General features: G+C 48.2%; 1 protein-coding gene across 1 annotated transcript in view; it reads right to left on the bottom strand.

Moving 5' to 3' along the window:
• The window catches only part of LOC119973775 (NCK-interacting protein with SH3 domain-like), a 226,907-nt gene extending 207,209 nt beyond the window's left edge, over positions 1–19,698 (bottom strand). Inside the window, exons 1-3 of the mRNA XM_038812198.1 lie at positions 19,109–19,698; positions 18,153–18,826; positions 14,252–14,367 (exon numbers count right to left, since the gene is read on the bottom strand). Of these exons, the coding sequence (XP_038668126.1) occupies positions 14,252–14,367; positions 18,153–18,826; positions 19,109–19,698 (1,380 nt within the window). The remainder of the gene's footprint in view (positions 1–14,251; positions 14,368–18,152; positions 18,827–19,108) is intronic.
• Positions 19,699–24,223: the final 4,525 nt, after the last annotated feature.

The raw sequence follows: 24,223 nt of genomic DNA, 5'->3' as shown, positions 1-24,223 counted from the left end.
AACCTTTTATTATTTAACAGTAAAAAATAGACAAAAATGTAACTGACTACCTAATGCCCCTTACCCAATCTCCCCACTGCCCCTTTCCAACTTGCTCCTCTCTTATATCTCACACACAGTCAGACAACATGGAGGGAAAGGGTGTTGGAGAGGGAAGAAAAATGATAATGTAAACAGGATACAAGATTTATTATGGATCTTCAGTTAAAGTCTTTCAGAAGTTCAAACTTTTGCTTTGATGCTTTATCGTTCTAAGCTGGAGAGGTTTTTCTCTGACAAGGCTGTCTACTTTCTTCGTAGATTCAAGGTTATTACTAAAATATAGTAAAGATGTGCCAAGAATTTACTGTTTTAAGAAAATAAAGTAGTCCTTTACTTCAGCAGGGAGGGAGCGTCAAAGAGAGTTGGTACTTCGTTCAAGGTTTAATCACTTCTTACCCAGCCCTCTTAGAAGAGTCACGCAGGAACCAATCACTGACTGTTATCAGGCAGAACACGGTCCCTGGCGAATCCACAGGTTGCCTTCCAGTCAGCCAATCAAACCGATTTCCCCCAAAGCTGATCCTTAAGATTCCCTTGGTGCAGAGTCTATATTCTCCTCTCTAGAATATAAAACCTGAAACACACTGTCCTGATGAGCAGGCTGCTTCAGTTTTAACGTGCATTCCGATGAGGAGTCAAGAGACCAAAAAAAAAAATAAGAAATTAAAAGAAATGGGAACAACGAGAAATCAAAAGGAAGGGCTCTAGCAGCCATGACTCAGAGACCGACGTTCCAGGTGACACAACAGAAGGAAACTGTTGTGAAAATTCAATAAGAAGTGGTTCCTGTTGTACCAGGACTTCCAGTGGGTTTACCTCAGGATAGGGACACTCATGCACAGATACTCAACCTATTCCTGTGCCCACAAGTTCAACTGAACTAAGTCAAGCATCACCAGAGCTGATTGAGTGACCATAGTATTGCAAAGATCATGGTATCGTTGCAAGGCTCCTGAAAGTCTGACTCAAGTTCAAAATGCAGTACGGACTTAAAAACAGGAGCAGCTAGTTAAACATCAAAATAACAGTAAAGGAATAGAATTAGAACAAACGATAGTAAAACATTACTACAAAGGTAACAACAACTAATGCTGTCACAGCACTTACTGATAACATCAGTAATGGATTTAAATAAGATGCATAAGAATAACTTTATAACAAATCCCCTCCAAGTCATTGATCTATATTAGAAATGGTTGAGTCCCAAGTACTAATCCTTGCTGTACCTTATGAATTTCAGCCTGTCATGAAAATGACCCGCTTATTCCAACTTCCCTTTTCTTATCCCTCTCAGAATCATGTTAGTCCTCACTTTCCACTCAATTAGTCTTTGTATTCAACCAATTTCTGATACATCTCGCACGGTTTCACCAAGCACATCTCCTCCTGCCCACCCCATTCAGCTTGTCGAAGGAACTATTCTTTCCACAACACTCTAGTCCACTCCCGTCACCCCCAACACACCCTCCTTTCCTACAGCTCCTTTACATGAAAGCGTAGGAGATTCAACACCTGTTCTTTGAGCACCTCCCTTCTTAACATCCAATTCCCAAACACTTTCCAAGGGGAACAGCAATTTACTTGGACTTCTTTCAATTTAGTTTCTGTATTCATTGCTCACAATTTGGTGTCCTCGACTCTAGAGAGACCGAACACAGACTGGGTGACCAATTTTACAGGTCATCTCCATTCAGGATTAAAGTATGACCACAAGGCTCCTACTGCTGTAATTTCAATTCTCCACTTTGCTCCCACTTTTACCTTTCAATGTTCCAGTGAAACTCTGTCATAATATACACCAGTATATCATGGTGCAGACACACACTGATGGACACACACAGGGACCAATCAACATGTACAAACACCGCAGCCAATCACCAGTTAGAATACACACACTACAAAGGCAGAGGGCACCACGGTTCCCGCTCATTCTGGGTGCTGCCTCTCAGTGTAACAAGAACTCATCCAGCCCAGCACAGACACACACCACGTGCTGAGAGAATCAACTGGTTCGGACAAGGCTTAGGTCTCTAGTTTAAGTTAGCATCATTTAGACCCACAGTCATCGTGTGTTAGTTAGTTAGAAGTAGTTAATAAAGACTACCGGTGGCGGCGATGACGTAGGAAGCCACACATTTGGGAGCTCCCGTTTTAAACGGACTTTTCGGCTCTTTTTAGAGCCCAAAACTGAAATTTTTCGACGTCTCCCGGTGGGAGAAGGTGTGCTGAACGACTTTCCCCGCAGTCCATGACTCGAACTCGGAGTGGAAAGGGGGAAAAAACGGCAACAGCTCCCCAGAAATAACGGGGGAAGGAATCCAAGATGGCAGCCGGAGGAGCTCCAGAGGAGTGGAGGCTGTGGGCCCAGGAGCAGCAAGCTGCTCTCCTGCGCTGTTTTGCTGACTTCAAGGCTGAGGTACTGAGCTCTCTGCAGGAAACGAACAAAAGGCTCTCGGAGATTCAGACGACCCATGGTGCTGCCATGAAGGAGTTGCAGATGCAGGCCACTGACCGAGAGGAGGAGGCCGTGGTCCTCGTGAGTAAGGTGGAGGGGCACGAGGTACTCCACAAGAAGTGGCAGGAACGCTTCGAGGAGCTTGATCACCGCATGAGGCGGAAAAACCTGCGGATCTTGGGCCTTGCGGAGGGGCTGGAGGGGTCAGACCTGACAACCTACGTGGCTATAATGCTGAACTCGCTAGTGGGGGCTGGGTCTTTCCATCTGCCCTTGGAGCTGGAGGGAGCGCACAGGGTGCTGGCCAGTTGGCCTAAGGAAAATGAACCCCCGCGTGCGGTGCTGGTGAGGTTCCACCGGTTCAGTGATCGGGAGTGTGTGCTGCGCTGGGCCAAGAAGGTGAAGAGCAGCAAGTGGGAGAATGGGGTAGTACGGATCTACCAGGATTGGAGTGCGGAGGTGGCTAAGCGGCGGTCCGGATTTAATCGGACGAAAGAGGTGCTTTACAGGCAAAAGATAAAGTTCGGAATGTTGCAGCCTGCGCGCCTGTGGGTAACTTATTCGGACCGGCATTATTATTTCGATTCCCCGGAGGAGGCATGGGCCTTCGTGCGGAGGGAGAAACTGGACTTGAACTAGGGGTTGCAGGTTGCGGGGAGGACGGTTCGCGGCTGGGAGGGTTCCTAACCTGGGGGGAAGGGAGGGGAATACCGGGTTGCTGCTGTAATATTTTGCGGTTGTAATATTTTAGTGGGGCGAAGGGAGGGGAATACCGGGTTGCTGCTGGTAGGGTCAGGAAGGAGCTGGTGGGGGCTGGGGGGACAGAGGTGAGGTGTTGTCGCTGTGGGGACTGGGTCGGGCAGGGGGTGCTGGCCTGGGGCGGGCAGTCGACGGGCTATGGCTAGTCGACGGGGGAGGGGGGAGGGACGCCCTCTGATCCGGTTGGTCACCTGGAATGCGAGAGGGTTGAATGGGTCGGTGAAGCGGTCGAGGGTACTGGCTCATCTGAAGGGGCTAAAGGCAGATGTGGCAATGCTTCAGGAGACCCACCTGAAGGTGGCGGACCAGGTCCGCCTGAGGAAGGGATGGGTGGGGTAGGTTTTCCACTCTGGGTTGGATGTGAAGAATCGCCAGTGGCGATTCTGGTGGGGAAAAATGTGTTGTTTGAGGCATCGGAGGTGGTGGTGGTAGGTATGTTATGGTTAGGGGCAAGCTACAAGGAGAGAAGGTGGTACTGGCTAGTGTGTATGCCCCAAATTGGGACGATGCGGGCTTTATGAGGCGTATGTTGGGACGGATCCCGGATCTGGAGGCGGGAGGTCTGATCATGGGGGTGGGGACTTTAATACGGTGTTGGATCCTTCACTGGATCGGTCCAGCTCGAGGACGGGTAGGAGGCCGGCGGCGGCCAAGGTACTGAGAGGGTTTATGGACCAGATGGGTGGGGTGGATCCATGGAGGTTTGTGAGGCCGAGGGCACGCGAGTACTCTTTCTTCTCCCACGTACATAGGGTCTACTCTCGGATAGATTTCTTCGTGGTGAGTAGGGGACTGATTCCGAGAGTGGAGGAGGCCGAGCATTCGGCCATTGCAATCTCCGACCACACTCCGCATTGGATAGAGTTGGAGATGGGGGAGGTGCAGGACCAGCGCCCGTTGTGGCGGTTGGATGTGGGGTTGTTGGCGGAGGAGGAGGAGGTGTGGAGGAGGGTCCGGGCAAGTATTGAGGGGTACCTCGAGGTGAATGATACGGGGGAGGTTCAGGTGGGGATGGTCTGGGAAGCCCTGAAGGCAGTGATTCGTGGGGAGCTGATATCCATCCGGGCACACAGGGAGAGGAGCGAGAGGTATAGACTGGTGGGAAAGATGCTGGAGGTGGACAGGAGGAATGCAGAGGCACCAGAGGAGGGGCTGTTGGGGGAGAGGCGCAGCCTGCAGGCTAAATTTGATTTGCTGACCACTAGAAAGGTGGAGGCACAATGGAGGAAGGCACAAGGGGCAGTGTACGAACATGGTGAAAAGGCGAGTAGGATGCTGGCTCATCAGCTCCGCAAGCGGGATGCGGCTAAGGAAATTGCTGGAGTGAGAGATAAGAGTGGGAATGTGGTGCGGAAGGGGGTAGAGGTGAATGAGGTCTTCAAGGACTTTTACGGGGAACTGTACCGGTCGGAGCCAACGGGGGAGAGGAGGGGAATGGAGAGGTTCCTTGACGGGCTTTCTTTCCCGAAGGTGCAGGAGGAGAAGGTGGAGGGGTTGGGTGCGCCGATTGAGCTGGAGGAGCTAGTTAAGCGGATCGGGCAGATGCAGTCAGGGAAGGCACCGGGGCCGGATGGGTTCCCGGTGTAATTTTATAAAAAGTTTGTGGACCTAGTGGGCCCCTTGCTGGTGCGGACACTCAACGAAACGTGGGAAGGGGGGACTTTGCCCCCGAAGATGTCGCGGGTGCTGATCTCGTTAATTTTAAAGAGGGACAAGGACCCCCAGCAGTGTGGTTCATACAGGTCCATATCTCTCCTCAACGTGGATGCTAAGGTGCTGGCAAAAATCCTGGCCACCGGGATAGAGGACTGTGTGCCAGGGGTTGTGCACGAGGACCAGACAGGTTTTGTGAAGGGAAGGCAGCTGAACACGAATGTGCGGAGATTGTTGAATGTCATCATGATGCCGGCGATTGAGGGGGAGGCAGAGATAGTGGTGGCGCTGGAAGCGGAGGCCTTCGATAGAGTGGAGTGGGGGTACCTATGGGAGGTGTTGGGGAGGTTTGGATTTGGTGAAGGGTTCATTAGATGGGTAAGGCTGCTATACGAGGCCCCGATGGTGTGCGTGGCCACGAATAGGAGGAGGTCGGAGTACTTCCGGCTTTACCGAGGGACCAGGCAGGGTTGCCCCCCTGTCCCCCTTGTTGTTTGCACTGGCAATCGAGCCGCTGGCGATGGCGTTGAGGGATTCAGAGAGGTGGAGAGGCTTGGTGCGAGGTGGGGAGGAACATAGGGTGTCGTTGTATGCCGACGACCTGTTACTGTATGTGGGCGGACCCGGTGGGAGGGATGGAGTTGCTAGCTGAGTTCGGGACCTTTTCAGCTTATAAATTAAATTTAGGCAAGAGTGAGGTGTTTGTGGTGCACCCTGGAGACCAGGAGGAAGGAATTGGTAGGCTCCCGCTTAGGCGGGCAGGGGAGAGCTTTAGGTACCTGGGGGTGCAGGTGGCCAGGGACTGGGGGACTCTTCACAAGCATAATTTCACCAGACTTGTAGATCAGATGGAGGAGGAGTTCAAGAGGTGGGACATGCTGCCATTATCGTTGGCGGGGAGGGTACAGTCCGTCAAAATGACGGTGCTTCCGAGGTTCTTGTTCCTCTTTCAGTGCCTGCCCATCTTTATCCCCAGGGCCTTCTTTAGGAGAGTGACTAGCAGTATTTTGAGCTTTGTGTGGGCGCATGGGACTCCGAGAGTGAAGAGGGTGTTCCTGGAGCGAGGGAGGGATAGAGGCGGGCTGGCGCTGCCCAACCTTCTGGTGTACTATTGGGCGGCCAATGTGTCAATGGTGCGTAAATGGGTGATGGAGGGGGGAGGGGCAGCGTGGAAAAGAATGGAGATGGCATCATGTAGAGTTACGAGCCTGGGTGCCATGGCAACGGCGCCGTTGCCGCTCTCCCCTAAGAGGTTTACCACGAGCCCGGTGGTGGCGGCGACACTAAGAATCTGGGGACAGTGGAGGCGGCATAGGGGGGAAACAGGGGGCTCGATGGAGGCTCCAATGGGTGGCAACCATCGGTTCATCCCGGGGAACAAGGCTGGGGGATTTAGGGGTTGGCAAAGGGCGGGCATCAGCAAATTGAGGGACCTGTTTATTGACGGGAGGTTTGCGGGCCTGGGGGAACTGGAAGATAAATTTGGCCTTCCCCAAGGGAACATGTTCAGATACTTGCAGGTAAAGGCGTTTGCGAGGCGACAGGTAGAGGGATTCCCTTTGCTGCCCTCGCAGGGGACGATGGACAGAGTGCTTTCGGGGGTGTGGGTCGGAGAGGGGAAGGTGTCTAACATCTATAAGGTAATGCAGGAGGTGGAGGAGTCGTCAGTGGAGGAGCTGAAGGCTAAATAGGAGGAGGAACTCGGGGAGCAGATAGAGGACGGGACTTGGGCGGATGCCTTGGAGAGAGTCAACTCTTCCTCCTCATGTGCAAGGCTTAGTCTCATCCAATTTAAGGTGCTGCACCGGGCCCACATGTCCGGGACTAGGATGAGTAGGTTCTTTGGGGGTGAGAATAGGTGCACCAGATGTTCGGGGAGTCCAACGAACCACGCCCATATGTTCTGGGCATGCCCAGCACTGGAAGAATTCTGGAAGGGGGTGGCGGGGACGGTGTAGAGGGTGGTTGGATCCAGGGTCAAACCAGGGTGGGGACTCGCGATTTTTGGAGTTGCGGTAGAGCCGGGAGTGCAGGAGGTGAAAGAGGCCGGTGTCCTGGCCTTTGCGTCCCTAGTACCCCGTCGAAGGATTCTGCTACAGTGGAAGGATGCAAGGCCCCCAAGTGTGGAGACCTGGATCAGTGACATGGCGGGATTTATAAAACTGGAAAGGGTCAAATTTGCCCTGAGAGGATCAATACAAGGGTTCTATAAACGATGACAGCCTTTTCTGGACTTCCTGGCTCAAAGATTGGTATCTTGGTCAATAGCAGCAGCAACCCGGGGGGGGGGGGGTGTTCCTTATTGTAGTGTCTATTCTGTAACTTTATATTGTGTTAATTTGCGTTGTTAAAATGCTGTGTTGTTCATGGAGGTGGGGCGAATGTTTATGATTGTTAATATTATTGTTATTTTTGGTATTTTACTAAGGTGCGTTATTGTATAAATTCAAAATTTTTCAATAAAATTTTTTTCAAAAAATAGTAGTTAATAAAATTGAGTTGAACCTTCATCAGTGTTGGAAGTGTCTGTTCATCTCTCAAGTCTACACTAGCCAACACTTCAAACTCCATGCAAGATCAAGGAACAACACCTCATCTTGTGACTTGGCACCCGCCAGTCTTTTATACTCCAACATCAAGTTCAACAACTTTAGATCATAATTTTGGCTTACATTTTCTTCCTTTTCTGCTGTTTTGGTTTTGTCATGTTTTTTTTTTATTCTTCACATTGCATTTAGACAGCTATTTTGAAGACATACAGCTCATCTGGAAAACTCTTGTTTTTTGGCTATACCCATAACCACTCCTTCTTTGGCTTTTGAACCATGCCATTTGATCTCAAATGCCCTCCACTCACAGACCTTCTATTTTGTTCTTCCACATCTTGTCTCTTTCCATCCACGTGCTTAAAATATATTGCAGTTCTATCTTCCCTTCATTTCTGATCAAAGGTCATTGACCTGAAATGTCAACTCTCCGTCCAGAGCGAAATATTCCTAACAGTGCTGTGGATGTTCTGACAACATATGGACTGCTACAGTTCAAGGCGGCAGCTCACCACCAACGTCAAGGACAATTAGAGATGAGAAATAAATGCTGGCCTATCCAGTGACACCCTCATCCAGTGAATTAAATTTTTAAAAGTCAGAGGGGGTTCCAATATTTTAACACAGCAAGTGAAGGGATGGTGTAAGGATCCGCCTGTTTAAACCCGGTTTTATGGGTTTCTCCTCTCTTTCATTTTTTTTTGTGGTATTACAATTTTTAATCCATGGCTGATTGATGGGCCGGTCTTTTATTCAAGCTGGACAGATAAGCAATGACTCAGTTTGACTGACTTGGCTGGCGGCCAATGAGCTGGCTCAAAATGCTGGGCTTTGCTGATGATAGTGATTAGATTGGATTTGTTTATTGCCACGTGTACCGAGATACAGTGAAAAGTATATTTCTGTGAGCAGCTCAACAGATCATTAAGATAATGAAAATAAAAGAAAAGAAAATACATAACAGGGAAACGCAAGGTACACAATGTAACTGCATAAACATCGGCATTGGGTGAAGCATACAGGGGTGTAGTGTTAATCAGGTCAGTCCACAAGAGGGTCGTTTAAGAGTCTGTTAACAGCGGGGAAGAAGCTGTTTTTGAGTCTGTTCTTGCTTGTTCTCAGACTTGTCTCTCCTGCCCGATGGAAGAAGTTTGGGTTCGGATTGGTTCTGCTTCCTCTGGAATGTGTCTCTCTCACTAGTAAGGCTGGGCTGTTTTAGTTTCACTTTCGGTTCTGAAGATGGAAGAGCCATCTCTGATTTTCACTCTTTATTGTCACAAGTAGGCTTACACTGCAATGAAGTTACTGTCAAAATCCCCTAGTCGCCACATTCCAGTGCTTGTTCGGGCACAGAGGGAGAATTCAGAACATCCAATTCACCAAACAAGCACGTCTTCTGGGGGCTTGTGGGAGGAAACTGGAGCACCCGGAGGAAACCCACGTAGACACGGGGAGAACATGCAGACTCGGCACAGACAGTGACCCGGGAATTGAACCCGGGTCCCTGGTGCTGTGAAGCAACTGTGCTAACCACTGTGCTAGCGTGAATTGAGTGGCTTGACTATCACCACAAAAAACTGACTGAAGTCTTTAACTATTATATCAGGTTATGTGGGGAGGCATTTTTGTGGGTCAGGTTGCCTTTCGTTCTTATGTAACCTAACAGATTAAAATGCCAATCTTCAGGACAAACAAAAAGCTTCATTTTTGTCTGAGGGGTAATCACAGGGCACACAAAACTGAAATATACAGTAAACATATGACAGCACTATGAAACCATTCTAAGAAGATGGTAAAATAAACAATACTTACTTTCACTAGCTATGTACACTAGAGATTGTCATATTTCCCACTTACAAACATTACCTGCCTTAAGTGACTGCAAATGTACTACCACAACTGACGTCTGCCATCAGAGGTCGGCTTATTACAGAAGATTTAGAGAACAGATCATTAAAATGGCCAATGATTTTCAAAGAATAAACAATTAATTTGTTTGCCAAACACTTCAACAAGTATTTAAATTTCTGAAGATTAAATTTTTTGAAATGGTACATCAGCAAATTGAGATTTATGTCTCTCAATTTTGCACCGGTTTAAATAGGAGAATGCAATTTGCTATGGCAACCAATGTTAACAGAAAATTGGCTGCGTTGATTTAACACGCTCCAGTAATGCCACATCTGGCCTAGCTCACGATAACACAGAAAACAAACCTGTTTCTCATCAGAGGGATCTTTGCAAAAGGGATGAAGTAGGGATGCAAGTACAGTTCTCTTATGAAATTTCACTGGCTTTGCAACATAAAACACTCTTCAAGGATTGGAAAACACAATATAGGAAATGATCAGATTAAATATTCTCCATAAAATTTAATCTACCCGTCTCATCATTTTTAGCTACATAACAAGACGAGTCATAGTGGCTGCAAAATCTTAATTGAGATTAGTCTGTCATGAAGATAATAGCAGCTTTAGGCAGAAGACGAACATTGGTCCATCTATACACCGTATTCACTGGAAGGGTGACAACATGCAGCTCGAGCTTGCCAATCTGTATTCTTAACTCCATCCACCTTGATCCGTACCTTTCACTAACCTTGACGAGCAAAATCTATTGATCTCAGAATTAGCCCACTGTATTCCCAAAGTGCCTTTTAAATAACCTTAAATCCCACTTACTGACTAGGAGCTGTCAAATATCCTCTTGAAACCCAGCAAAACATTTAGCGCTCCATCTTCCATGTCAGTAATCCGATATACATAATGACCAACTGTTTAGCTGTTCCCCCATCTCTCTCCCTTCCTGTATGCCTCTAAAAAAAGACAGCAAGTCTCTTTGAAGAATACAAATTGTGGTCCCATGATGCAGGTGTCAACATGAGTCAGGTGTTTTGTAAGAACACGGGTTTTATACCAAGTAATATTATGGAGACAGAGTTTCAATATTAATGGTGACCCAGGATCTAGATCAATTTTGGTACGATATTCAAAAGGTGAAAATATTTAAAGCCAGAAAATTTCATAGAATCATGGAATCCCTCCAGTGCAGAAGGAGACCATTTGGTAGCACAGTGGTTAGCACTGTTACTTCACAGCATCAAGGACCCCTTTTCAATTCCCTGCTTGGGTCACTGTCTGTGTGGAGTCTGCGTGTTCTCCCTGTGTCTGCATGGGCTTCCTCCAGGTGCTCAGGTTGCCTCCCACAAGTCCCGAAAGACGTGCTTATTAGGTGAATTGGACATTCTGAATTCTCCTTGTGTGCACGCGAACACACGCCAGAATGTGGCGACTGGGGGATTTTCACTGTAACTTCATTGCAGTATTAATGTAAGCCAACTTGTGACACGAATAAAGATTATTATTATTTGGCCCATCGCGTCTGCACGGACCATTCAAAAGAGCACTCTACCCATGTCCACTCACCCATCCACCCAGCCCTATCCCCGTAATCGAACCAGAACATCCCTGGAACTAAGGGGACTGTGGGAGGAAATCAGAGCTCCGGAGGAAACCAATGCGAAAATGGGGAGAAAGTGCAAACTCCGCATACACAGTCATCCGAGGACGGAATTGAACCGGGGACCCTGGTGCTGTGAGGCAGCAGTGCTAACCAATATACCCCCGTGCCGGAATTTGCGTCTTCGCACTGCACATAATCTGAAGCTATGTTATAAAACAAGTCAGAATGTCTGGTGATAGACTGACCAGCAACAGTAATTACAAACCCACCAATTCCCACATCTACTTTGACGGCAACTCACACTCAGCTTCCTGTAGGATTCTGACTCATTCTCCTAATTTGCCTATCTCTGTTCCGAAGATACTACCGACAAAAACAGTGCTTTTGGCATGTCTGCCTTTTTCCTTAACCGAGGCTTCAACCCCTCACTCTAACCGAGGCTTCAACCTCTCACTCTAACCCAGGCTTCAACCCCTCACTCTAACCCAGGCTCTCCCATCACTCTAACCCAGGCTTCCTCCCCTCACTCTAACCCAGGCTTCAACCCCTCACTCTAACCCAGGCTTCAACCCCTCACTCTAACCCAGGCTTCAACCCCTCACTCTAACCCAGGCTTCAACCCCTCACTCTAACCCAGGCTTCAACCCCTCACTCTAACCCAGGCTTCAACCCCTCACTCTAACCCAGGCTTCAACCCCTCACTCTAACCAGGCTTCCACCCCTCCCTCTAACCCAGGCTTCAACCCCTCACTCTAACCCAGGCTTCAACCCCTCACTCTAACCCAGGCTTCAACCCCTCACTCTAACCCAGGCTTCAACCCCTCACTCTAACCCAGGCTTCAACCCCTCACTCTAACCCAGGCTTCAACCCCTCACTCTAACCCAGGCTTCAACCCCTCACTCTAACCCAGGCTTCAACCCCTCACTCTAACCCAGGCTTCAACCCCTCACTCTAACCCAGGCTTCAACCCCTCACTCTAACCCAGGCTTCAACCCCTCACTCTAACCCAGGCTTCAACCCCTCACTCTAACCCAGGCTTCAACCCCTCACTCTAACCCAGGCTTCAACCCCTCACTCTAACCCAGGCTTCAACCCCTCACTCTAACCCAGGCTTCAACCCCTCACTCTAACCCAGGCTTCAACCCCTCACTCTAACCCAGGCTTCAACCCCTCACTCTAACCCAGGCTTCCTCCCCTCACTCTAACCCAGGCTTCAACCCCTCACTCTAACCCAGGCTTCAACCCCTCACTCTAACCCAGGCTTCAACCCCTCACTCTAACCCAGGCTTCAACCCCTCACTCTAACCCAGGCTTCAACCCCTCACTCTAACCCAGGCTTCAACCCCTCACTCTAACCCAGGCTTCAACCCCTCACTCTAACCCAGGCTTCAACCCCTCACTCTAACCCAGGCTTCAACCCCTCACTCTAACCCAGGCTTCAACCCCTCACTCTAACCCAGGCTTCAACCCCTCACTCTAACCCAGGCTTCAACCCCTCACTCTAACCCAGGCTTCAACCCCTCACTCTAACCCAGGCTTCAACCCCTCACTCTAACCCAGGCTTCAACCCCTCACTCTAACCCAGGCTTCAACCCCTCACTCTAACCCAGGCTTCAACCCCTCACTCTAACCCAGGCTTCAACCCCTCACTCTAACCCAGGCTTCAACCCCTCACTCTAACCCAGGCTTCAACCCCTCACTCTAACCCAGGCTTCAACCCCTCACTCTAACCCAGGCTTCAACCCCTCACTCTAACCCAGGCTTCAACCCCTCACTCTAACCCAGGCTTCAACCCCTCACTCTAACCCAGGCTTCAACCCCTCACTCTAACCCAGGCTTCAACCCCTCACTCTAACCCAGGCTTCAACCCCTCACTCTAACCCAGGCTTCAACCCCTCACTCTAACCCAGGCTTCAACCCCTCACTCTAACCCAGGCTTCAACCCCTCACTCTAACCCAGGCTTCAACCCCTCACTCTAACCCAGGCTTCAACCCCTCACTCTAACCCAGGCTTCAACCCCTCACTCTAACCCAGGCTTCAACCCCTCACTCTAACCCAGGCTTCAACCCCTCACTCTAACCCAGGCTTCAACCCCTCACTCTAACCCAGGCTTCAACCCCTCACTCTAACCCAGGCTTCAACCCCTCACTCTAACCCAGGCTTCAACCCCTCACTCTAACCCAGGCTTCAACCCCTCACTCTAACCCAGGCTTCAACCCCTCACTCTAACCCAGGCTTCAACCCCTCACTCTAACCCAGGCTTCAACCCCTCACTCTAACCCAGGCTTCAACCCCTCACTCTAACCCAGGCTTCAACCCCTCACTCTAACCCAGGCTTCAACCCCTCACTCTAACCCAGGCTTCAACCCCTCACTCTAACCCAGGCTTCAACCCCTCACTCTAACCCAGGCTTCAACCCCTCACTCTAACCCAGGCTTCAACCCCTCACTCTAACCAGGCTTCAACCCCTCACTCTAACCCAGGCTTCAACCCCTCACTCTAACCCAGGCTTCAACCCCTCACTCTAACCCAGGCTTCAACCCCTCACTCTAACCGAGGTTTTCACCCCTCACTCTAGCCCAGGCTCCATCCCCTCACTCTAACCCAGGCTTCAACCCCTCACTCTAACCCAGGCTTCAACCCCTCACTCTAACCCAGGCTCCAACCCCTCGCTCTAACCCAGGCTTTAACCCCTCACTCTAACCGAGGTTTCAGCCCCTCACTCTAACCGAGGTTTCAGCCCCTCACTCTAACCGAGGTTTCAGCCCCTCACTCTAACCGAGGTTTCAGCCCCTCACTCTAACCGAGGTTTCAGCCCCTCACTCTAACCGAGGTTTCAGCCCCTCACTCTAACCGAGGTTTCAGCCCCTCACTCTAACCGAGGTTTCAGCCCCTCACTCTAACCGAGGTTTCAGCCCCTCACTCTAACCGAGGTTTCAGCCCCTCACTCTAACCGAGGTTTCAACCCCTCACTCTAACCGAGGTTTCAACCCCTCACTCTAACCGAGGCTTCCCCCCTACCTGTTGGTTAACAGGGTATGACCCATTTACTGCAGCCCTTCCCTTCCCTCCCACAACCATGATAGGGTGCCTTCCCTTGTCCTCACTTTTCACCCCACCAGTCCAACTATATCTACCAACTGCAGCATAATGCCACCATTAAATACATCTTCCCCGTCCTATATCTAACACCCCCTCGCCCCCAATCAGAATTCCACAGGGACTGCACCCTCCATGGCACCCTGGTCCACTCCTCTATCATCCCCAACTCCTCATCCCCTTCATCACAGCACCGTATGCAATTGCATAAAGTGCACCGCCTGCCCCTTTACCTCCTCTCTCTTCACGTTCAAGGCCCCAAACATTCCTTTCAGATTAAGCAGAGTTTCATATGCACCTCCTTGGATCTGGTTTATTGAATTTGCTGCTGCTCCCAATGGGGTTTCCTCTATATGAGGGAGACTAAATTCAGATTGGGTTACCGCTTTGCAGTACACCTTCATTCAGTCAGTCTGCAAGCATAAGGGTTATGCTTCCTGCCCCTTGCGTTTTAACTCAGTGCCTTGTTCTCATGCCAACATGTCTATCCTTGGCTTGCTGCAATGTTTTGGTGAAGCCCAATGCAAACTGGAGGAGCAGCACCTAATCTTCCGATTAGGCACGTTATAGCCCTATATAGTGGGTTATAACGTTATAGTGAGTTCAACAACTTAAAACCATGACCTTTCTCCTCCATCTTACCCCTTTTGAATTTTGTTTTAAAATTTTGTTTTAAAATTCTATCAACCCTGACACACACACACCCCCCCCTCCCCTCCTCCTCACCACCACAATCGGGCCATCTGCCACTTGGTTTGTTTTCACTGAGCATTGACCTCAAGTTCTCCCATTAACAATTTATGCCATGATCAGCATCTTCCATTGTCCTCCACACTGCCGTTCACATTTATTGTCTTGTAGGGCTGCATGGGGCAGCAGGGTAGCATGGTGGTTAGCATAAATGCTTCACAGCTCCAGGGTCCCAGGTACGATTCCCGGCTGGGTCACTCTGTGTGGAGTCTGCACGTCCTCCCCCTGTGTGCGTGGGTTTCCTCCGGGTGCTCCGGTTTCCTCCCACAGTCCAAAGATGTGCGGGTTAGGTGGATTGGCCATGCTAAATCGCCCGTAGTGTCCTAATAAAAGTAGGGTTAAGAAGGGGGGGGGTTGTTGGGTTACGGGTATAGGGTGGATACGTGGGTTTGAGTAGGGTGATCATAGCTCGGCACAACATTGAGGGCCGAAGGGCCTGTTCTGTGCTGTAATGTTCTATGTTCTATGTGGCGCAGTGGTTAACACTGGGACTGCGGCACTGAGGACCCGGGTTCGAATCCCAACCCTAGGTCACTGTCCATGTGGAGTTTGCACATTCTCCCCATGTCTGCGTGGGTTTCACCCCCACAACCCAAAGATGTGCAGGTTAGGTGGATTGGCCATGCTAAATTGCCCCTTAATTGGAGAAAATAATAATTGGGTACTCTAAATTAAAAATAAAATTTCCTGTCTTGTGGCCTAACACATCTTTGTTGCAATCTCTCTTATTTCAGACGTATCGCTGATGTTCTACTCTGCACCAACTGCTCAACCACATTTCTTGCTCTCTAACTCTGAAGAATCATACGGACTCGAAATTTTAATTTTCTCTCCCCATAAACACTGCCAGACCTGGTGAGTTTTCCAATATTTTCTGTTTTTAAACTCAAAAAGGAAATCATTTAGACAAGCACCATCCACCAGCATTGTACACAAGATCCTTCATTCAACACACATTAATGCACATTCACTCCAAATTCTACAGAAGACCACTGTGAACTTCAAGGATACTGGATTTCACTTTCAGATTTCCAGAATTTACCCAGCTTTCCCACCTGTACCCATGCCCACCCCACATCACATCCGTTACCTCACTTATTTAAAAAAAGGCCAAGGAAGGAAATTAGTGAAAATACGAGTGACAGAATATTACTTTTAGTCGTGATGACTGTTTGTGCAATGTATCAGTGTCCAGATTTTGGGTACACAATCTTACACGTAGGCAACAGGGAGTACGGTACACAGTCCAAGTGATACCAACACAGGAATACTGAACATGGTCCCAGCCAAATCACCACGGGAATACTGGTACTAGTCCTAACCATGCCAACACAGGAATACTGGTATATAGTCCTCCCAACACAGGAATACTGACACACAGTGCCACACTGAACAGGGGAATACTGCTACACTGTTCCACCCATAACAACATAGGAATACTGGTGCACAGTTCCATCATACCAACACAAGAAATATTGGTATACGGTCCACCCATACCAGCACAGGAATACTGGTACATAGTCCTATCCATACCAACACAAGAAATATTGGTATACGGTCCCACCCTTACCAACACAGGAATACTGGTACGGTCCCACCCATACCAACACAGGAATACTGGTACAGTCCCCACCCATACCAACACAGGAATACTGGTACACGATCCCAGCCATATCACCACGGGAATATTGGTACATTGTGCGACTAACACAGGAATACTGTATATAATCCTACCCATACCAACACAGCAGGAATACTGGTACATAGTCCTATCCATACCAACACAGGAATATTGGTACATAGTCCTACCAACACAGGAATACTGGTATATAGTCCTAGAGTGGGCAAAGAAGTGGCAGATGGAATACAATGTGGAAAAGTGTGGGTTATGCACTTTGGAAGGAGAAATGGAGGCTTAGATTATTTTCTAAATGGGGAAATGCTTAGGAAATCAGAAGCACAAAGGGACTTGGGAGCCCTTGTTCACGATTCTCTTAAGGCTAACGTGCAGGTTCAGTCGACAGTTAAGAAGGCAAATGTAATGTTACCATTAATATGGAGAGGGCTAGAATACAAGACCTGGGATGTACATCTGAGGCTAGACAAGTCTCTGGTCAGAAACCATTTGGAGTATTGTGAGCAGTTTTGGGCCCAAATCGAAGGAGGATGTGCTGGCCTTGGAAAGGGTCCAGGCAAGGTTCACAAGAATGATCTCTGGAATGAAGAGCTTGTCGTATGAAGAACGGTTGAGGACTCTGGGTCTGTACTCGTTGGAGTTTAGAAGGATGAGGTGGGATCTTATTGAAACATACAGGATACTGCGAGGCCTGGATAGAATGGACGTGGAGAAGATGTTTCCACTTGTAGGAAAAACTAGAAACAGAGGACACAATCTCAGACTAAAGGGACGAACCTTTAAAATAGAGATGAGGAGGAATTTCATCAGCCAGAGGGTGGTGAATCTGCAGAACTCTTTGCCGCAGAAGGCTATGGAGGCCAACTTACTAGAGAGTGTCTTTAAGACAGAGATGGATAGGTTCTTGATTAATAAAGGGATCAGGGATTATGGGGAGAAGGCAAGAGAATGGGGATGAGAAAAATATCAGCCATGATTTAATGACGGAGCAGATCCGATGGGCTGAGTGGCCTAATTCTCCTCCTGTGTCTTCTGGTCTTGCCCATATTTACACAGGAATACTGGGACACGGTCCCACCCATATCTACACAGGAATACTGGAACATAGTCTGACCTAATGCAATGCAAGAACCACGCCAACATGGGAACATTGGCACAGTCCCACCGTAATAACACAAGAATATTGGGACACGGTCTCATCCACAACACGCGAATACTGGTAGAGAGGAAATATTGGTACACAGTCCCACCCATATCCACACAGGAAATATTGATACACAGTCCCACCCATTGGATTCAGTTGACAGCAGAAAGAAGGATAGCATGGGGCAGCACGGTAGCATGGTGGTTAGCATAAATGCTTCACAGCGCCAGGGTCCCAGGTTCGATTCCCGGCTGGGTCACTGTCTGTGTGGAGTCTGCACGTCCTCCCCGTGTGTGCGTGGGTTTCCTCCGGGTGCTCCGGTTTCCTCCCACAGTCCAAAGATGTGCGGGTTAGGTGGATTGGCCATGCTAAATTGCCCGTAGTGTCCTAAAAAGTAAGGTTAAGGGGGGGGTTGTTGGGTTACGGGTATAGGGTGGATACGTGGGTTTGAGTAGGGTGATCATTGCTCGGCACAACATCGAGGGCCGAAGGGCCTGTTCTGTGCTGTTCTATGATCCATGATCCATGATCTATATCTACACAGGAAATATTGGCACACAGTCCCACCCACATCTACACAGGATTACTGGTTATATAGTCCTACCAACACAGGAATACTGGTACACTATCCGACCCATATCAACACAGGAATACTGGTACATAGTCCTAGCAACACAGGAATACTGGTACATAGTCCTACCAACACAGGAATACTGGTACATAGTCCTAGCAACACAGGAATACTGGTACATAGTTCTACCAACACAGGAATACTGATACATAGTCCTACCAACACAGGAATACTGGTACATAGTTCTACCAACACAGGAATACTGGTACATAGTTCTACCAACACAGGAATACTGGTACATAGTTCTACCAACACAGGAATACTGGTACATAGTTCTACCAACACAGGAATACTGGTACATAGTTCTACCAACACAGGAATACTGGTACATAGTTCTACCAACACAGGAATACTGGTACAGAGTCCTATCAATACCAACACAGGAATACTGGTACATAGTCCTACCAACACAGGAATACTGGTACATAGTTCTACCAACACAGGAATACTGGTACATAGACCTATCAATACCAACACAGGAATACTGGTACATAGACCTATCAACACAGGAATACTGGTACATAGTCCTACCAACACAGGAATACTGGTACATAGTCCTACCAACACAGGAATACTGGTACATAGACCTATCAACACAGGAATACTGGTACATAGTCCTACCAACACAGGAATACTGGTACATAGACCTATCAACACAGGAATACTGGTACATAGTCCTACCAACACAGGAATACTGGTACATAGACCTATCAACACAGGAATACTGGTATATTGTCCTATCAATACCAACACAGGAATACTGGTACATAGTCCTATCAAAACCAACACAGGAATACTGGTATATAGTCCTATCAACACAGGAATACTGGTACAGAGTCCTACCAACACAGGAATACTGGTACATAGTCCTACCAACACAGGAATACGGGTATATAGTCCTACCAACACAGGAATACTGGTACATAGACCTATCAATACCAACACAGGAATACTGGTACATAGTCCTACCAACACTGGAATACTGGTACATAGTCCTACCAACACTGGAATACTGGTACATAGTCCTACCAACACAGGAATACTGGTACATAGTCCTACCAACACAGGAATACTGGTACAGAGTCCTACCAACACAGGAATACTGGTACATAGTCCTACCAACACAGGAATACTGGTACAGAGTCCTACCAACACAGGAATACTGGTACAGAGTCCTACCAACACAGGAATACTGGTACAGAGTCCTATCAATACCAACACAGGAATACTGGTATATAGTCCTATCAATACCAACACAGGAATACTGGTACATAGTCCTACCAACACAGGAATACTGGTACATAGTCCTACCAACACAGGAATACTGGTACATAGTCCTACCAACACAGGAATACTGGTACATAGTCCTACCAACACAGGAATACTGGTACATAGTCCTACCAACACAGGAATACTGGTACATAGTCCTACCAACACAGGAATACTGGTACATAGTCCTACCAACACAGGAATACTGGTACAGAGTCCTATCAATACCAACACCGGAATACTGGCACATAGTCCTACCAACACAGGAATACTGGTATATAGTCCTATCAATACCAACTCAGGAATACTGGTACATAGTCCTACCAACACAGGAATACTGGTGCATAGTCCTACCAACACAGGAATACTGGTATATAGTCCTATCAATGCCAACACAGGAATACTGGTACACGATACCAACACAGGAATAGTGGTACACGATACCAACCATACCAACACAGGAATACTTGCTCACAGTACCACCCATACCACCACCAGGATACTGGTACATAGTCCTGCCAACACAGGAATACTGGTACATTGGCTCACTCATACCCATCCCAACATGGGATTACTGGTACACAGTCCCACCCATACCAATAAGTAAATACTGGTTACCAGTCCTTCCGCACCAACACAGGAATACTGGTACACAGTCCTAGCAACACCAACACAGGAATACTGGTACACAGTCCTAGCAACACCAACACAGGAATACTGGTACACAGTCCTAGCAACACCAACACAGGAATACTGGTACACAGTCGCACCCATACCTACACAGGAATACTGGTATATAGTCCTAGCAACACAGGAGTACTGGTACACTGCCCTACCTATACCAACGTGGGAGTACTGGTACAAAGTCTAACCCATTCCAACATGGGAGTACTGATACACAATCTGACCCATAGCTACACAGGAATACTGGCACAAAGTCTGACCCATAGCAACACGTGAGTACTGGCACACAGTCGGACTCATACCAACATGGGAGTACTGGTAAACAGTCTGGCCCATACCAACACAGGATTACTAGTAGAACCCCGACCCATACCAATACAGGAGTACTGGTCCAAACTCTGAACCATACCAACACAGAAGCACTGGTACAAACTCTGACACATACTGGGCAGCGGTCCCATACGGGGCAGCACGGTAGCACAAGTGGATAGCACTGTGGCTTCACAGCGCCAGGTTCGATTCCCCACTGGGTAACTGTGTGCGGTATCTGCACACTCTCCCCGTGTCTTCGTGGGTTTCCTCCGGGTGCTCCGGTTCCTCCCACAGTCCAAAGACGTGCAGATTAGGTGGATTGGCCATGATAAATTGCCCTCAGTGTCCAAAAAGTTTAGGAAGGGTTACTGGGTTACGGGGATAGAGTGGAAGTGAGGGCTTAAGTGGGTCGGTGCAGACTCAATGGCCTCATACCCATCCCAACATGGGATTACTGGTACACAGTCCCACCCATACCAATAAGTAAATACTGGTTACCAATCCTTCCGCACCAACACAGGAATACTGGTACACAGTCGCACCAGTGTACTCCTTCTGCATTGTATGTTCTATGTATCTATCTATGCCTATACCATGATGTGGAGATGCCGACGTTGGACTGGGGTGAGCACAGTAAGAAGTCTTACAACACCAGGTTAAAGTCCAACATGTTTGTTTCAAACACTAGCTTTCGGAGCACTGCTCCTTCCTCAGGTGAATGAAGAGGTACACAGTCTGGCCCATACCAACAGAGGAATACTGGTACAACTTCTGACCCACACCAAACCGGGAGCACTGGCATACAGTCCCACCTATACCAACACAGGAATGATCATTTATTCACACATATTTGGATAATGGCGCAAAGTAATATCCAAATTTGCAGATGACACAAAGTTAGGTGGCATTTCAGACGGCCGAGATGATAGCATAACATTGCAAGGAGATATTGACAGATGAGGAGATTGGGAAAAATTGTGGCAGATGGAATTCAATGCAAAGAAATGAGAGGGTAAAATTTTGGACAAAAAAAGAATAGAGCAGAGTACTTTATAAATGGAAGGGATTTGGTAGAGTGGATGTCCAAGGAGACCTGGGGGTTCAGATGCATAGTCCTTAAAATGCCAGGAGCAAGTGCAGAAAATAATCAAAAAAGCTAATGGGCTTTATACCTAAAGATTGGAATATAAAGAAACAGGAGTTATACTGCAGCTGTACTAAACGCTGGTTAGGCCCCACTTGGAGTACTGTGAGCAGCTCTGGGCACCACACCTCAGGAAGGATATTGTGGACTTGGGGGAGTCCAACATGGGTTTACAAAAATTATACCTGGATTACAGGGGCCAAGTTATAAGGAGAAATTACACAAATTAGGCCTTTTTTCGTAAAATTTAGAAGGTTAAGAGGTGATCTGATCCAAGTATTTAAGATTTTAACAGGGAAAGACCCTATTTCACTGGTTGCAGATTCTAAAATTAGGGGACATTAGGGCTGGACCATTCAGGAGAGACGTTAGGGAAGAATGTATTCACTCAAAGGGTGGTTGAGGCATGGAACACTTTCCCACAAACAGCAGTTGAAGCTAGAACAGTTGTTAATTTGAAATCTGAAATGGATGGATTAGGATACGAGCCAAATGCAATTAATATGGAATACGGCCACAGATCAGCCGTGCTCTCGCCGAATGACGGGACAGGCTGAATGGCCTACTCCTGTTCCTATGACTACTGGTGGACAGACAGATAGCAACACAGGAATACCAATACACAGTGCCACCCATACCAACACAGGAATACTGGTACACAGTCCCACCCTGAACAACACAGGAATATTGGTACACAGTCCCACCCATGCCAACACAGGAATACTGGCACACAGTCCCACCCATGCCAACACAGGAATACTGGCACACAGTCCCACCCATGCCAACACAAGAATACTGGCACACAGTCTCACCCTGAACAACAGGATGTTACCTGGTATGGAGGGTGCTAGCTATGAAGAAAGGTTGAGTAGATTAGGATTGTTTTAGTTGGAAAGACGGAGGTTGAGGGGAGACCTGATTGAGGTCTACAAAATTATGAATGGTATGGACAGGGTGGATAGCAACAAGCTTTTTCCAAGATTGGGGGTGTCAGTTACAAGGGGTCACGATTTCAAGGTGAGAGGGGGAAAGTTTAAGGGAGATGTGTGTGGAAAGTTTTTTACGCAGAGGGTGGTGGGTGCCTGGAATGCTTTGCCAGCGGAGGTGGTAGAGGTGGGTATGATAGCATCATTTAAGATGCATCTGGACAGATATATGAACGGGTGGGGAACAAACAGAAGTAGACCTTGGTAAATGGGCAACAGGTTTAGATAAAGGATCTGGATCGGCGCAGGCTGGGAGGGACGAAGGGCCTGTTCCTGTGCTGTAATTTTCTTTGTTCTTTAACACAGGAATACTGGTACACGGTCCCACCCATACCAACACAGGAATACCGATACACAGTCCTACCCATACCAAGACAGGAATACCGATACACAGTCCCACCCTGAACAACACAGGAATACTGGTACACAGTCCCACCCTGAATAACACAGGAATACTGGTACACAGTCCCACCCTGAATAACACAGGAATACTGGCACACAGTCCCCACCCTGAATAACACAGGGATATTGACACACGGTCCCACCCTGAATAACACAGGAATACTGGCACACAGTCCCACCCTGAATAACACAGGAATATTGGCACACAGTCCCTACCCTGAATAACACAGGAATATTGGCACACAGTCCCACCCTGAATAACACAGGAATATTGGCACACAGTCCCCACCCTGAATAACACAGGAATATTGACACACAGTCCCACCCTGAATAACACAGGAATATTGGCACACAGTCCCCACCCTGAATAACACAGGAATATTGGCACACAGTCCCCACCCTGAATAACTCAGGAATACTGGTACACAGTCCCACCCATACCAACACAGGATTACTGGCATACAGTCCCACCCTGAACAACATGGGAATACTGGTACATAGTCCCACCCATGCCAACACAGGAGTACTGGTACACAGTTCCAGCCATACCAACAGAGGAATACTGGTACACAGTCCCAACCATACCAACACAGGAATACTGGTACACAGTCCCAACCATACCAACACAGGAATACTGGTACACAGTCCCAACCATACCAACACAGGAATACTGGCACACAGTCCCACCCATACCAACACAGGAATACTGGTACACAGTCCCACCCATACAGGGACAGGCAGTATTGAGGAAGCAAGGGAGCTGCAAAAGGACTTGGACAAGCTAGGAGAGTGGGCAATGAAGTGGCAAATGAAATACAATGTGGAAAAGTGTGAGGTTATGCACATTGGAAGGAGGAATTTAGGCAAAGGCTATTTTCTAAATGGGGAAATGCTTAGGAGATCAGAAGCACAAAGGGAGTCCTTGTTCACGGTTCTCTTAAAGTTAATGTGCAGGTTCAGTCGGCACTTCAGAAGGCAAATGCAATGTTAGCATTCATGTCAAGAGGGCGAGAATACAAGACCAGGGATGTATTTCTGAGGCTGTATAAGGCTCTGGTCAGACCCATTTGGAGTATTGTGAGCAGTTTTGGGCCCTGTATCCAAGGAAGGATGTGCGGCCTTGGAAAGGGTCCAGAGGAGGTTCACAAGAATGATCCCTGAAATGAAGAACTTGTCGTATGAGGAACATTTGAGGGTCTGTACTCATTGGGAGTTTAGAAGGATGACAGCGGATCTTATTGAAGCTT

The sequence above is a fragment of the Scyliorhinus canicula genome, chromosome 11, assembly GCF_902713615.1.
Source record: "Scyliorhinus canicula chromosome 11, sScyCan1.1, whole genome shotgun sequence".
NCBI classification, from domain to species: Eukaryota; Metazoa; Chordata; class Chondrichthyes; order Carcharhiniformes; family Scyliorhinidae; genus Scyliorhinus; species Scyliorhinus canicula.
The sequence above is the reverse complement of the archived record's forward strand: the minus strand, read 5'-3'. Positions and strand labels throughout refer to the sequence as shown.